Source organism: Lethenteron reissneri, chromosome 11 (genome assembly GCF_015708825.2).
Source record: "Lethenteron reissneri isolate LAM-NWPU_2019-01 chromosome 11, ASM1570882v1, whole genome shotgun sequence".
Lineage (NCBI taxonomy): Eukaryota > Metazoa > Chordata > Hyperoartia > Petromyzontiformes > Petromyzontidae > Lethenteron > Lethenteron reissneri.
The window spans coordinates 619,180-633,450 of NC_083789.1; the positions used below are offsets into that span (position 1 = coordinate 619,180).

Sequence of the window (14,271 nt, forward strand, 5' to 3'; positions counted from 1 at the left end):
AGGTCGTTCGCCTTTGTCTCGGTTGCCCTGGCTACGCATCTCGGCCCAAACCGGTTCTTTCCAGTTGTTCGGCCTCCGAATTCTTGTTTGACGTCCAGGGCAAAAAATGGTCGAAAATCTTATTCGATCACCGAATTGTTCGAGTTCTGGGGCGTTCGATCTCCGAGGTTCTACTGTATACCTACCATGTGTATAGTTGGAATATGTGGGTCTCTGAGTATGTGACATTGTAAGTACCTGACTCTCCAAGTACATCTTTTCATAAGTTAGTGGTTCATAGTGTGCTGCAAGTCACGTGGGTACCTGATTCTGGTGCACCGCGTGCTGTCTCTGCAATGCAAGTGTGGCCTGCTTGGTGGCTCGCAATGCTGCCTGCTCTGCTGCCTGCAGCGCATGTGTGCTGCGAACCTCCCGGATCAGCTCCAGCCTCAACTCCTTCTGCTCAAACATCTGCACCAGGAGATGAAGACACAGGGACTCAGGGATACAGACACATGTTTCATATCCACATCCAAAGTGTTTGTGCTGAGGCTGCAACAATGCCCATTTGATTCCACACTTGTAGAAACAGTGCCCATACTGTCATGATCATGCTGTCCTCGTACAAGAAACAACCTCAGTTCACATGGGCCAAGATCATAAGCAGTTGTGATCTATTTGGGGTACTGTGATAAAGAGACCTGGGCAGTGATATTACCTGGCTTCCTCAACTACTAAATAACTAAATAAACAGCATGCAACAACTTGTACAGAAGTACAAGGCAGCATAGAGCAAGGTGCAGTTTGGGACATGACTTTTAAATACTTCTGAAAAGCTGCTGCTGAGGAAAAATGACAGGAAACGCCTCAAATTTTGCAGGTTTTTGCCAACACGTTTCAACAGTCAGGCTGCGCAAGACATAGCAGTCTTCATCAGGGGTGTCTATATTACTCTCCAGTACATCACCTGTCATTTAAAATGTATCGGTGGCTATAGGTTTAATCACTGGCCTCTTAAAACCTGTTCAGGTGACATCCACCGAGGTACGCTGACTCAGAGTGGTAAAACAATCTTAGATATGGTGACAAGATGTCAGTGACAAGATATCCATGTTGAAATTGTCATTATTAGGTGTCTGAGCTTGTAGTGTGGCAAGGTGAAGGTATTAGTTGAGATTTCCATGGATGTGGTGTGTGCTCAGATATTAGTGATGAAAGCCAGTGTTGAGTTGTCACCATGTGTGATGAGGTGTCAGTGAGTATGTGGTGTGTGATAAGTGTATGCGATGTCACAGGGTATCTGTTACATATTTCAGTGGGCAGGTTGCACCACTGCCACGCACCTCATTCTGAGTGGACCGCCCACGCAGAAGTTTTTGCAGAAAAATGGCGGCCAGTTCCCTCTTATCCTCCTCCTACAGGTATGGGAGCAACGCATGGGGAGGAAGCATGATCCAAACACTCAGGATTGTATAGTTATTGATCGTGTCTAGGACCAGAGCAGACATAAAATATTTGCAGATTTTTAGAACACAGTTGCTGAGCACAGACCCATATGCCTAAAATGTCAAGTAGCCAACAACAAACACCACCGTCAAAGTTGTACAAAATATCGATAAAGAATTAACACGTTTTCTGAAATGAACAAGGTAATAATGTCTTTGGAAAAGAGACAATGGGAGGGAATTCCAAAGTGGAGCAGTGTTAGCAAAGAAGCATAAATAAATATGATGGGACCTGCAGTGAGGTGAGTAGGTAGGTGAGCTGGTAAGTGAGTGACTGAGTGGGTAGTTGGGCGAGTGAGTTGTTGTGACCTGCACTGTGGAGGTGAACACAGTGCAGATGAAACAAAACATTCAGTCTGGTTGCCCGAGTCCTCAACATGCTTGAACCCTTTAATGATGGGAGGATGTGGAAAATGGGGTTCCACATTCTTCACCTGCTTCATAACCCATACCACCAATCATGCTTGCAGCAGTCAATAGTTTAACTTACATAAACCCGTAGACTGTAGAATGCCTTCTCGGTATCAGTCATGGGATATTGTAATAAATGGGAATAGGCCCACCAATTTATTTTGGCTATCTGTTACATCTCCTTCATTATGCACGGTTTATGGTGAGGCTTAGTTGGTTACTTAGGACAGTTTAAGCAGCTTCACAAGCTAGTCATAAACCTCACCTATCAAGCAGCGGATGCCAGTCACAGCTGCAAACCATCAGAGACATTATCTCTGGTGCATACACAAAAACTACATTTGAACGAGCAAGAGTGAAAAACGGTGTAGGCTTGGATCATTAAGCGTTATCAGTCACATCTGAGTTTCTGTTAGAAACAGGGTTTAGTTGATTCAAGGAGATAATGAATGGACATATTACTCTTCATACCCTAGATGCAGAAATAACTATAAAAACTATGATTGGAAGTGGAAGCCTTCCTGTTTGCTACAGCAGATAAATTAACTTCATTTTTCAACAGAGAATAACATGAGAAGTAGAAATATATATAACCACTGGCAGAGTCAGTGGGGGGGGGGGGGGGGGGGGATGGCACGTGCCCCCCCAATGATCCAATCGAAATCCCTAATTTCGATCGGATCATTGGGGTTTATTAGTAATAAATTGACATTTTGCGGCCACCACCATCACTGTGTAGCATACTATTACGTGCCAGGGACTCCATGAGATGATATGACAATAGTCTGAGTCCATAATTGTCAATAAGTAACAGCAAAGCAGTTATAAGTGACTCACAAAATTGTGCGCAGTTGCGTATACAGTACACGACTTCCCTGAAGGCATCAACACCTTCAGCGAGCGCGATGCCGATCACACACGGTTCGAGTTCGACGCTCAATCGATGGCTGCGCCATCGCCGCACACACGTCAAATAAAAAGCAAGGGACAAGTCCTTACTTACTAACAGCGCCTATCATTTTTCATTGCTGGATGGGGTTGCCCCCCCTACCTGAAAACCCTGGCTCCGCCATTGTATATAACCAGAGTTAACTGTGCAAGTACGTCAGCGCATCTGCAGGAATGGCCAGCCTACTGGCCTCAACAATGTCCCCAGATAAGATGTGAAACGACACGAGAAAACTCCACATTATACACCTGCTGATAAGGGCAGCCTCCAAAGGCGGTACAATGGGTTCATGCCTCTGTACTATCAGGTGGCTGGCCTGCAGGAAAAAGATTCACTAGGGCACCCTGATATCTGGTAGAGCTATGAGAGGGCATGCTGACTACAGCTGGAGCAGAAAAATACTGGATCAAGTACTGGCCAGCAACCTCAACCAGGTACAAACACTGGGCAGAGGCCCTTCACAAGACCTACAATGTGTAAGTATGTACTGATGCGCTCACCCGACTAAGTTTAGATTATGTTAATAGGTGTGTACAAGGTACTGTATGTGTGCAATTGTTGTGTCCCAGTGTGTTTAAGTGTTTATAGGTATGCACCTGGCTGGGTATGTGATGTGCAGTTGTTGTGGTAGGTATGGATAGGTGTGTATTGGTATATATGGGTCTGTATAGATATGTCTCTTACACATGCCCAGCCAGTGCATGCCTAAGCAGCTTCTGTTTGGCCACATAGAGAGGGCTAAACAGGCCAAACATGGGCTGGAGAAGAGATGGACTGAAAAGGTACGGGGGGATGTGGAGCTGAGTGAACTTGCCGAAGACTGGTACCAGCGTTGTCAAGATGGCCTCTGTAGAGGAGGCTCGTGAACGACGCTGCTGGGCAGTTGGAGGCAGTCGCCTTCCAACAACAACTCAGGCCAGAGGAGCGATGCTCACAACAACGAGCGGAGTGCCCGGTGGCTAAAATGCAGGAAGTTGGCACAGTAGGAGGTACAGCTGGTGCATCTACCAGTCATCTCAGTCAGCCAATCCATGGCACCTGGGTCTGTCCCGTGACCTCCTGTCAGTGAGCCTTCAACACTTCACGTGGCCTCAAAGTGCACCTGGCCTGGCACAGGCGCCATGGTGACGTCACTGTCACTTAGTGGCGAATGGCGAGTATTGATCTCACAAACAGCACTTACCACTATAGTCTATGAGGCTAAGCAGAGGATCTCTGTCTTTTTACCTGACTGGATGTGTGAGTGGTTGGTGTGGGAGGCCTTGGTTCTGGTTTCTCTACTTGCTCCAGGAAACGCAGGGGCGGTGACACCTGCATCTCACGACGCTCCCTCAAGGCCTGAAACAGAAATGCAGTAGACACACGGACACAACACTGGAACCCCAGGCACAAGAGACAATGAGACATGCGTAAGATGCGTAAGGCATGAGACACACGAGAGATAAAAGAGACATAAGAGACAAATTCAGATGGTCACTGGACTCCGTTATGGTGTGACACAGGGACAGGAGACCTGAAAGAGACAACAACATGTGGCAAAGTGAGAAATGAGCAAACGCGATACAAGACATTGTTGTGTAGCAGGGAGAGTCTGGGAAAGTCGGGCAAATGGTGAAAGCAGCGCGAGTCAGGGAGACCATGGCACCTTGTAGGCCTCATCCATCATAGCCATCTGACGGGCAGCCCGCGGGTCCATCTTCGGCTGAGACACACGGACGTTGAACAAGGATGCTGGGAGACACGATTCCAGCTCCAGAAGACCTGGCAGAGACACAAAAGATATAGAGAGACAGAATCAGGCGACTATGGAGACACACGGATGGTGGCATGCACAATTCCATTTCCACCAAGCTTGACAGACACGATGGTGACACATTGACACATGGGAGCACAATGGGACATGAGAGGGTATAGAGACTGAGACATTTAGAACACAAAATATGGTATGGCTTGGTGTAGTGTGGTACAGTATAGTTGGATTTCGATCTAAAGCTTTCGTGACTGCAGGGATTCATCTTCTTGGTTCTTTCGGTAAAGTCACGTAGAAGGGAAGTAATAAAATAATAAAAATAAAACATAATACTGGTGTAGCATACAATGTCTTGGCATGGTGTAGTAAAATAATAATAATAATCATTTAGACTTGTACAGCACCACACAGTTTTTCCAGGAGAAAACGACTCGGAGGTGCAAAGAACCACGGGCTTAGAGAAGGCAGCCACGCAGTGAGCTGGCACTACCAATAATTGCCCTAGCTGTGTGGCCCTCTAGAATTCAAGATTTTTCAGCTAATTAATGAGTGTTTATACATGAGGAATTAATCCAGAACACCCAGAGAAAATATATGCTTGCTAGGGGAGCAACAATCCATACATATGGAAACAGATGGAGATTAATCCACTGGCTGTACCGCCGTCTCTTTAAATCCCAAGGTATGGTGACCTCGAAGCCCACAGAATGTTTAACGACATTTGTGGAGATCCACCAACCCTCTCCTCTAGTGTTGGATGACAGGTGTGCACCACCTCTGCCCGGTACAGTCTAGCATGGTGTGGTGCAGTGTGGTGCAGTGTGGTGCAGTGTGGTGTTGCGTGGCATGTGGGCTACCATGGTAGGAGTTGAGCAGCTGGGGCTGAACCTGCCTCCCTTGTTTCTCCGTGGGATGCCCGTGCTGGGTCTTGGTGAACTGTCCCAGCCGAGTGAGGGGAGCGAACGCCCGTGACGCAGGGTCAGTGTAATCGTGAATAACGTCTCGGCTTGGCGCGGCTCCTTCCACCACTCGCACCCAACGCGCCACCAGCTTGCGCACCGCTGTACCCACCACGCAGCCACACCATACGTGAGTAATGAGGAAATAGTTACAAAAAGTCCAAGTGATTTCCTGCTCAAAGGAGCATTGGGGCAGTGCTCATCTTCAGTTGACAGCCCTGAGCCAGTGGTGCAAAATTCCACATTCCTGAAGCAGCGATGAATCTATCCATAGACTGATCACCACTGAGTCATCTGGCAAGACCGCTGAGCCACCTGGCTAGGCAGTAGGATAGAGTAAATGGTTAGTGAGGATGACGAGTAGTGAGTCGGTGAGTACGTAAGTGGCATCTAAGTAGCGATTGAATGATGGCCTAGAGATGATTAAATGAGTGGTTATTGAGTGCATAGTGAGTGGTAATTGAGTGGTTAGTAAATAAGTGCTGTGTGAAAGAGCGGATGAGTGAAAGGTATATATGGGTTAGCTTTTCATTGGATGTATAAATGAGTGGGTGAGTGAGTGGTGAGCTAAAAAGTGTTGGTGAACTTATAATAAATGTGTAGAGGTTCGCACCAGGGAGATGGAGGCTTTTAGAGGCAACATGTTTATTAACAATCAAGCCCCAGACACGAAGGGGTATATCTGCCCCTTCACCAGCTCACCTAGGGAGGTATCCCCTCCGGCTAACTAACTCTAGCACACACTGGGTGGCGACCCCAGACCAGACCCTGGCTCGGGTCCGGGTCTCGTAGTCGGGCAGGTCTTCTCTCGGTGACGACTTGAGTCTTGATTCTTGCTACAGCCGCCCGACCCGTTCAGAGCTCCGGCTTCTATTGCCCGTCGCGAGGCTCACTCCGCCCCGAGCCACGCCCACCTTCTCGAGCCTTCCAGAAGGACCTGGTCCTGGTCCCGTGTTCCCCCAGCCCCCTCCTTGGGTGCCCCCGGGCTGGTACCTCCGGTCACCAGGCCTCCGGGTTCACACAGAGTGCCATGAACGTGAAGTGTAATGTCATCCATCCTCGATTGGCGATCTCAGCTGGCCCCCGCTAGGGCCGGTACTGCATCCGCAGTGCAGGCTGTCCGGAGTGTGCATGCCGTAGAATCGTAGATCGTGCCTCACACAGCCCGGCTCACACATCATGCAGTGGCATCCCACGATGCCACTACAAATGGTTGAGTAAACAGTTACATTCCCCTCCACCCCATGACCGGTCCTTTCCTCACTGCCTCCCCACCACCTCCGGACATTCTCCAACCAATCTTCTTCTTCTTTTGTATGGCTGATGTAGAGGCAGAGCAACAACTACAATTTCACATTGAGGTGGTCAAGCCAGACAACCGCGTCAGCAGCAGCGGATTGTATCTCTGTGATGTGTCCACTTTAATTGACATGACTAGCACCAATTCCATCTTAAAAATCCCTTCTCCCTCCTTGATTGCATCCCCACCACGCCCATCCTTCAATGCCACTCCCATCACTGATAACCACTCGCATCACTGATAACCACTCGCATCACTGATAACCACTCGCATCACTGATAACCACTCACATCACTGATAACCACTCGCATCACTGATAACCACTCGCATCACTGATAACCACTCGCATCACTGATAACCACTCACATCACTGATAACCACTCGCATCACTGATAACCACTCGCATCACTGATAACCACTCGCATCACTGATAACCACTCACATCACTGATAACCACTCCCATCACTGATAGCCACTCGCATCACTGATAGCCACTCGCATCACTGATAACCACTCGCATCACTGATAACCACTCGCATCACTGATAACCACTCACATCACTGATAGCCACTCGCATCACTGATAACCACTCGCATCACTGATAACCACTCGCATCACTGATAACCACTCGCATCACTGATAACCACTCACATCACTGATAACCACTCGCATCACTGATAGCCACTCGCATCACTGATAGCCACTCGCATCACTGATAACCACTCGCATCACTGATAACCACTCCCATCACTGATAGCCACTCGCATCACTGATAACCACTCGCATCACTGATAACCACTCGCATCACTGATAACCACTCGCATCACTGATAGCCACTCACATCACTGATAGCCACTCACATCACTGATAACCACTCACATCACTGATAACCACTCGCATCACTGATAACCACTCACATCACTGATAACCACTCACATCACTGATAACACTATTGATAGTTCTCACCTGGTTAAACAAAATAAACTTAAAACCTGAAAACTACTGCCTCTGCAGTATAAAATTCACACACTTTGGCTGTCCACACAGCAGACCCAACTCTTTTTTTTAAATCGGTCAGCCTATGACTGACCGTGTTAATCTATCCAAATGTATATCAGCATAATCTAACACTCCCCCTCAAAAAAAAAGAAGAAGAATGTGCAAGTCTTGATTTTTTTGCAGTGTCTTGAGAGGTGTTTGCATTTAAGAGGTTCTGTAAAATAAACCTGAAATCCACCACGATGAGGAGAATAGATGGTGAGTGGCAAGTAAGTGTGGATGTGCAAGGGCGCATCAGTGGATGAGTGATGAATTGTATTGAGGTTCACACGTGCGAGTACACGAGTGAGGGATGGCGCTGCTGGCCGTGTGGGCGAGGGTTCTCACAGCGCAGGTGTTGTCTGCGGATCACGTCCTGCGCCTCGCGTCTGAGCTCCTCCTCGGCGCGTCTCTTCACATCCACTTGAGCGGCAATCGCATTGGCCCGGCCATGCTCACGGCGCCACAACAACTCCTCCAACACCCGCATACGCTCCTCCTGTAGGCTGCATGTGACAAGGGCCAGCGGTGGAGCATTCGCCACTTGTTGCAGAGGTTCGTGATTCAATTCTGATGCCCGCCCTAGAAGTTGCTGAGATCTATAAACCATAAAATACTGCGCACTGTCTGCTTCACGGTGTACATTAAAGATCCAGTGATGTAATTCGCAAGAGTAGGCCATTGTGTGCCAGCACCATGGTCCACATTTTCCAAATTATAAAATTACCTGCAAATGAATCAATTGGGATTACACGTAGCAATCATCACCTCCTACTGGCAGATTAACGTCAGATTGCAGGCCAGGTTTTGGGTCACCTTGTGCCCACAGAGTTGCCACTTGTGGTGCCCTTTCAAATGTTTGATATGATGCAAGTTGCTTATTACATATAAAGCGCTCTGAGACACCTCGGCGTTAAGGGCGCTGTATCAAAAATGAATTAATCATCATTATTAACCACAAAGCACTCTGCATTGCTCTGCTGTTTCCCACGTACCCCTCATGCGGCACATCTCTCTGCATGTTCCCATTTCACTCCACGTGCTCCTGCGTGTTTCCGTATCCCACATATGTATCCATGTGCCTCCATTTCTCGTATTCAGATCTCAGCCTTCCTGAAACCCCATGTGCCTGTATCTCATATGAGTGTCCGTTTCCCTGAAGATTCTGCGTGTGTCGAGGTGTCTCCGCGTGTCGAAGTGTCTCCGCGTGTCTCTGTCTCTCACAGGTGGATCTCCCTCTCTCTGAACGCCCACTCTCTTCGCTCGGCCTCCTCCATGAGTCGCCTTCGTTGGTCTCTCCGCTCCGCATCATGTAAGGACGGCAGAGACTCCTCCCACGCTCGCCGAGCCCGAAGCCGCTCGATCATTTCCACCTCCGCCAACCCCGCCGGCAGACCTCGCTCTGTGAACACCACGGCCATTACACACACGGTGCAGGGTGGTGTGCGTGTTGGGTGATGTACCACGGTGAGCAGTATAGTAGAGCACGTGGTGCGATGCGTAGCGTTGTGTGGTGTGGTGGGGTCTCGTGTGAGATGGTATGTTGCGTGGCGGGGTGTGGTGTGTAGAATTGGATTGTGTGGTGTATGCATGTAATACAGTGTGCTGGGTCGAGCAGTGTGGGCCTGTGTTCTCACCGTGTGTCAGGGCGGTTAATGTGAGGATCTCTGGCATTGGCACTCCGGGTGGGACGGTGTAGGGAGGAGAGAACGGCTCTGTTTGAGTCTCGCTGTCCCTGAAATCTGTCTGAACAGACACGGAACGTACGGCAGGGATTCTGGCCACGCCATGCTCCTCGCCCACCGCCCTACAACCCACGGAGGGTAGCACAAGGAAGGGACATGGGGGAAAGCCACAGGGAAAGTAGTGCAGAAAAATAACATAAGATGCATTCTAAGTAAAGCAAATTGGGGAAAAGCCTATAGAGCCATGGATAATATAAGTTATGTTTAGTCATAAACAAGAGGAATTTCACCATATTCATAAAATACATTCCAAGAGTTAATGCTAATGATCCATGCTGACATTATTGACAATTACACTGCAGGTGTTCATGCCCAGCCTTTTAAGCACTACCAAAAATCTCACCACATTTTCAACAAACAATGCATTAGAAAAATAAAATGTCATAGGTTTGTTTATGGCAGTGGCCTCTCTTTAGAGTAGAAGGGTAACATTTAGATTTTAATTGTCACCAGCCATGCATGCAAACGTCTGCTGTGTCCTTACTGCTCAGGTTGAACCTGCCTGGATTATTGCCAACAAATGCCAGCCTTTCCCCAATACCATTACTCACAGGACGCCAGTGCTATACAATGGTGCCTTGATTCAGCACTGTGGAGGCAGTGAGGGACAGTGGATCACACAAATGTCGTGAAACACCTTTCCCATGGGCATCGCGTTCACCATACCCTGGCTTGCCGGGAAATGGAAGTACAGCAAGTAACCGAAAGAACCAAGAATATGAATCCCTGCAGTCACGAAAGCTTTAAATCGAAATTTACAGCAACTAAATTAATCTTCATCTGTTTCCAACTATATGGCGATAGAAGTGTTGCTCCCCTCGCACACTTGGGTTTCTCCGGGTACTCCAATATAGGACCCAGAACACATCATCAGACACGGCTTCCTCCCACGTGTAAATTAATTTGTTAGCCAAACATCTCAAAATAGGCCACAGAGCTTGGGAAATTGTTGGCGCTGGCTCTTGCTGCCTTCCCGCTTACTTGTAGTTTCCCGTGCCTCTGAATCAAGTGCGCATTACAAATGTGTGTATTATTCTCAAGGCACACAGAAGCACACTACACACTTACCATACACACAGAACTCACCGGGGTTGCTGCAGGATGAGCTCTACGGGATGTGACAGCAGGAAGGGAATATGAGGCCTGAAAACAACACAACACCACGTTAACACCATAACTCACACCTCAACACACAAATACATTGCGCATGTACGTGTGTGTATTTTGCTGTGATCCTCACCGCTGAAAGAATCGATATCGGCTCCGCCCCCTCACTTCCTCATTGCCGCACATAGTCTCTCTCCCTGGCCTGCAGGCCCAGAATTCACACCACCAGAATCCGGCAGGTATTACAATATCGCACATCACATGACTTCTGTTCTATTCCAATGGCATCAAAGAAACTCACCCACTACTGAGTTAAAAAGTTTCACTGGCTGGACATAACATATAAGAGGAAAACCATATTTGGCAAGTTTCACTGGCGCAGGAACATGCCGTTATACTCAGGGAAAACATGCTGTGACCCGGGGCCACAGCAAGATTCCCGACTCGGGCGCATTTCTGTATGGAGTTTGTATGTACTCCCTCTGTTGTGCATGAGATTCTTCTGGGTTCTCTGGGTTTCCCTCCTTCACTATTAATACCATATGGTGTCAATCTCAGTTAAAATTTGCAAATACGGGAGACCCTTGAATATCGCGGGTTTATCATTAATGGTTTCAACCTATCACAGGCAACCTTTCTAAACAACAATTTAGTTATCACGGGGTTTAGTTTTGGCTTTTTGCAGTTATACACAGGAAGTATCACTCCAGAAGCTTTTAGAGTGATGGTGTTGGGTGGCTGATACCATGGTGTGGGGCGGGCGAGGGACGCGAGGCAAGTCAGTCGCACCTCAACCTTTGCCGTGTAAGCATCTCGCAGACAAGACAAAGATTCCTCGTATAGCCTTAACAAACTGTTGGGTCAAGTGCTGTTAGCGAGCACCTATGAAGGTCGGAATTGTACACGACGGGATGGATGGCCAGCACCACGCCCGACTGCCTTTGTCTCCCTCGTGGCGATGTTTACACACCACACCAGGTACTCATTTGAGGCCGAGTCGACCTGGATGAGGCCCAGAACCGGTTCATATAATAATCATCACTAGTGTTGGCCATGAGTGGGAATCGAACTCGGATCACCGGCTTCATAGCGAAGCACGCTAACCACTACACTACCGCTCCCCACTCGCGGACAACCACACACACACCCCTATTTTGTTCACCATCATCATCGGTAAGTACAGTATTTATACTGGTAGGAACCTCCTGGTTACACCAGCCCACAGGGGATTATTTTGTCCGTCCGTCCTGCATCCAAAAATGGGAGGGGTGGGGCTGGGTGGAGAGGGGAGGGTGGGGAGGGGTTGGGTGGGGAGGCTTTGGGTGGGGAGGGTGGGGAGGGGCTGGGTGGGGAGGGTGGGGCTGGGTGGGGGGGTGGGAGGGGTGGGGCTGGGTGGGGAGGGGCTGGTCACCCCGTGGTGCCCTTACAAAACTCAACGTTTAACCTACTCACGCCGGCTTGTGCCCGCCCTCACAGTCGGCCATATTTGCGGAATACACCACGCCGCCGTTGACCCTAGCCAACGTTCCTACCAGCCCCCTCCGCAGGAATGTGTTTCAGTCATTATACTATTTACTGTCGAGGAATGTTTTAGCATAGAGTTTTTACATGTTTATTTCATTTTTTAATTTAGCATATAGTACTGTACAGTACTTATTTAAATCTCGAAAGATCTATTTTTGGTACCCGTGTACCTAACCCCATTATTTAGTTAAGGCATTAGTATTCTTTGGTTTTTTCGGTAAAGTCACATATAAAGATAAAAGAATAAATTAAATAATAGCATACGACGTTTCGATTGCAACACAAGCAATCATCATCAGGTATAATGAAATAGCGACATAGAATCTAACCAGAAAACTATAGACAGACATGTAAGCAGACAGATATCACCAAGATACATAGAGAGAGCAACCCAGGAACATAGAGGGGTGATCGTCTCTGTGGGGTGGCCTTAAATAGATAGAGGGGGGGCGGAGGCAGAGAGAGGGAGGGGGTAGGGAAAAAAAATTACATGTCAATGAGTACGACGGGAGGGCAAGTAAGGTAAGCAGGCTTAGAGGGAGACAGAACACACTAAATTAAATAACCTAGCATAAGTATCGAAATGTTATGTATCGAAATGTTGCTAGGTTATTTAATTTAGTGTGTTCTGTCTCCCTCTAAGCCTGCTTACCTTACTTGCCCTCCCGTCGTACTCATTGACATGTAATTTTTTTTCCCTACCCCCTCCCTCTCTCTGCCTCCGCCCCCCCTCTATCTATTTAAGGCCACCCCACAGAGACGATCACCCCTCTATGTTCCTGGGTTGCTCTCTCTATGTATCTTGGTGATATCTGTCTAAAACCAAAGAATAATTCCTGCAGTCACGAAAGCTCCAAAAATTAAGGCATTAGTATTTGATTATTGTGGTTTTGGCTTTCGTGGCACTTTCCAAGAACGCAACCCCTGCAATATCCAAGGGTCTCCTCTATTTGAAAATTACCTGCAAATCACTCACTTGGCAATCGTCGCTCCCTAATGGTAGACTAATGCCCATAGCTAAGCCGGGTACTGAGTCACCTTGTCCTATACTGGAACAGCTTCCAATAGGGGCTCTGCACTCTGAGACGTTTCGTTATGTGATAGAGCACAACTGACATGCAAGTTCATTCATGCATATCCCTCATGCTATGTCATCCGTAAGATCTCTCACCGATGTGCCGTCATAAGGAGAGCAGGCTGCGGGATACGGGCCTCCAGACGAAGTGAGTATGCAGGCCGGTGCGGCAGGGAGCTGAACATAGTGGCATAGTGTGGCACCTTCACCTACAGGCAGCAGTGAGGACATACTGACATAGTGACGCAGTTTGATGTGTGCGTGTAGGTGAGTTAGGGTATGTTAATATTCAGGCTGGCCTATCCATATTTCAGGTTTCGTCATTGTGAAGAATGGACTAGTCGATGTGGGCAGGATAAGATAAAACCTGTGGCACTTCTGAATGAAAGAAGATCTGGGAGAATCGTGGTAATGTCTGCGAATGCTTGGGGCCCAGGGCCCAGGCTGTTTTGGCCTTGACTCTTTATCAAAAGGAGATACATAATATTGGTGTTGCCTATGTCCACATTGCAGATAAATATTTGTGAAGAAATGCGGCAAAGCTCATCATTCACGTGCCTTGCTTACATCCTTTACCAAATTTCTTATTAAAGTGGCTCCTTGGGATCGTAATTTCAGGTGACTTGTAATACCCGAATGGGGGTTAATGATGTTAACACACAGCCAGGAGTGGCTGAAAGACAGACAAGCACAATGTGTGATAATTTTCATGGTTAATGTTTATACTAGCAAGTGTCAGTGACTTCGTGTATGGGTGAGTGAGTTCGTATTGCTTTCTGAACGTTGATATCTCACTAGTGTCTGCATTGTTGTCTGAGCCACGAGTCGCACACGAGCCTGGTCCCTCTCGCTGGAGAGTGTGTAAACAGGGTCTGTGAAGAAAAGCAACAATATCAATGTCACCAGCAATAACATGATGGCCCCATGGC

At 47.9% G+C, this 14,271-nt stretch overlaps 1 protein-coding gene across 2 annotated transcripts in view; it reads right to left on the reverse strand.

Annotated features, from left to right (window-relative positions):
- CFAP91 (cilia and flagella associated protein 91) overlaps positions 1-14,271 on the reverse strand; it is a 32,799-nt gene that overhangs the window by 15,931 nt on the left and 2,597 nt on the right. For both annotated transcript variants that reach the window (XM_061549681.1, XM_061549680.1), the window contains exons 2-13: positions 14,138-14,214; positions 13,439-13,551; positions 10,877-10,945; positions 10,723-10,779; positions 9,529-9,698; positions 9,116-9,293; positions 8,240-8,397; positions 5,452-5,655; positions 4,490-4,605; positions 4,072-4,182; positions 1,323-1,394; positions 304-450 (exon numbers count right to left, since the gene is read on the reverse strand). In XM_061549681.1, coding sequence (XP_061405665.1) covers positions 304-450; positions 1,323-1,394; positions 4,072-4,182; positions 4,490-4,605; positions 5,452-5,655; positions 8,240-8,397; positions 9,116-9,293; positions 9,529-9,698; positions 10,723-10,779; positions 10,877-10,945; positions 13,439-13,551; positions 14,138-14,214 — 1,472 coding nt within the window. The remainder of the gene's footprint in view (positions 1-303; positions 451-1,322; positions 1,395-4,071; positions 4,183-4,489; positions 4,606-5,451; positions 5,656-8,239; positions 8,398-9,115; positions 9,294-9,528; positions 9,699-10,722; positions 10,780-10,876; positions 10,946-13,438; positions 13,552-14,137; positions 14,215-14,271) is intronic.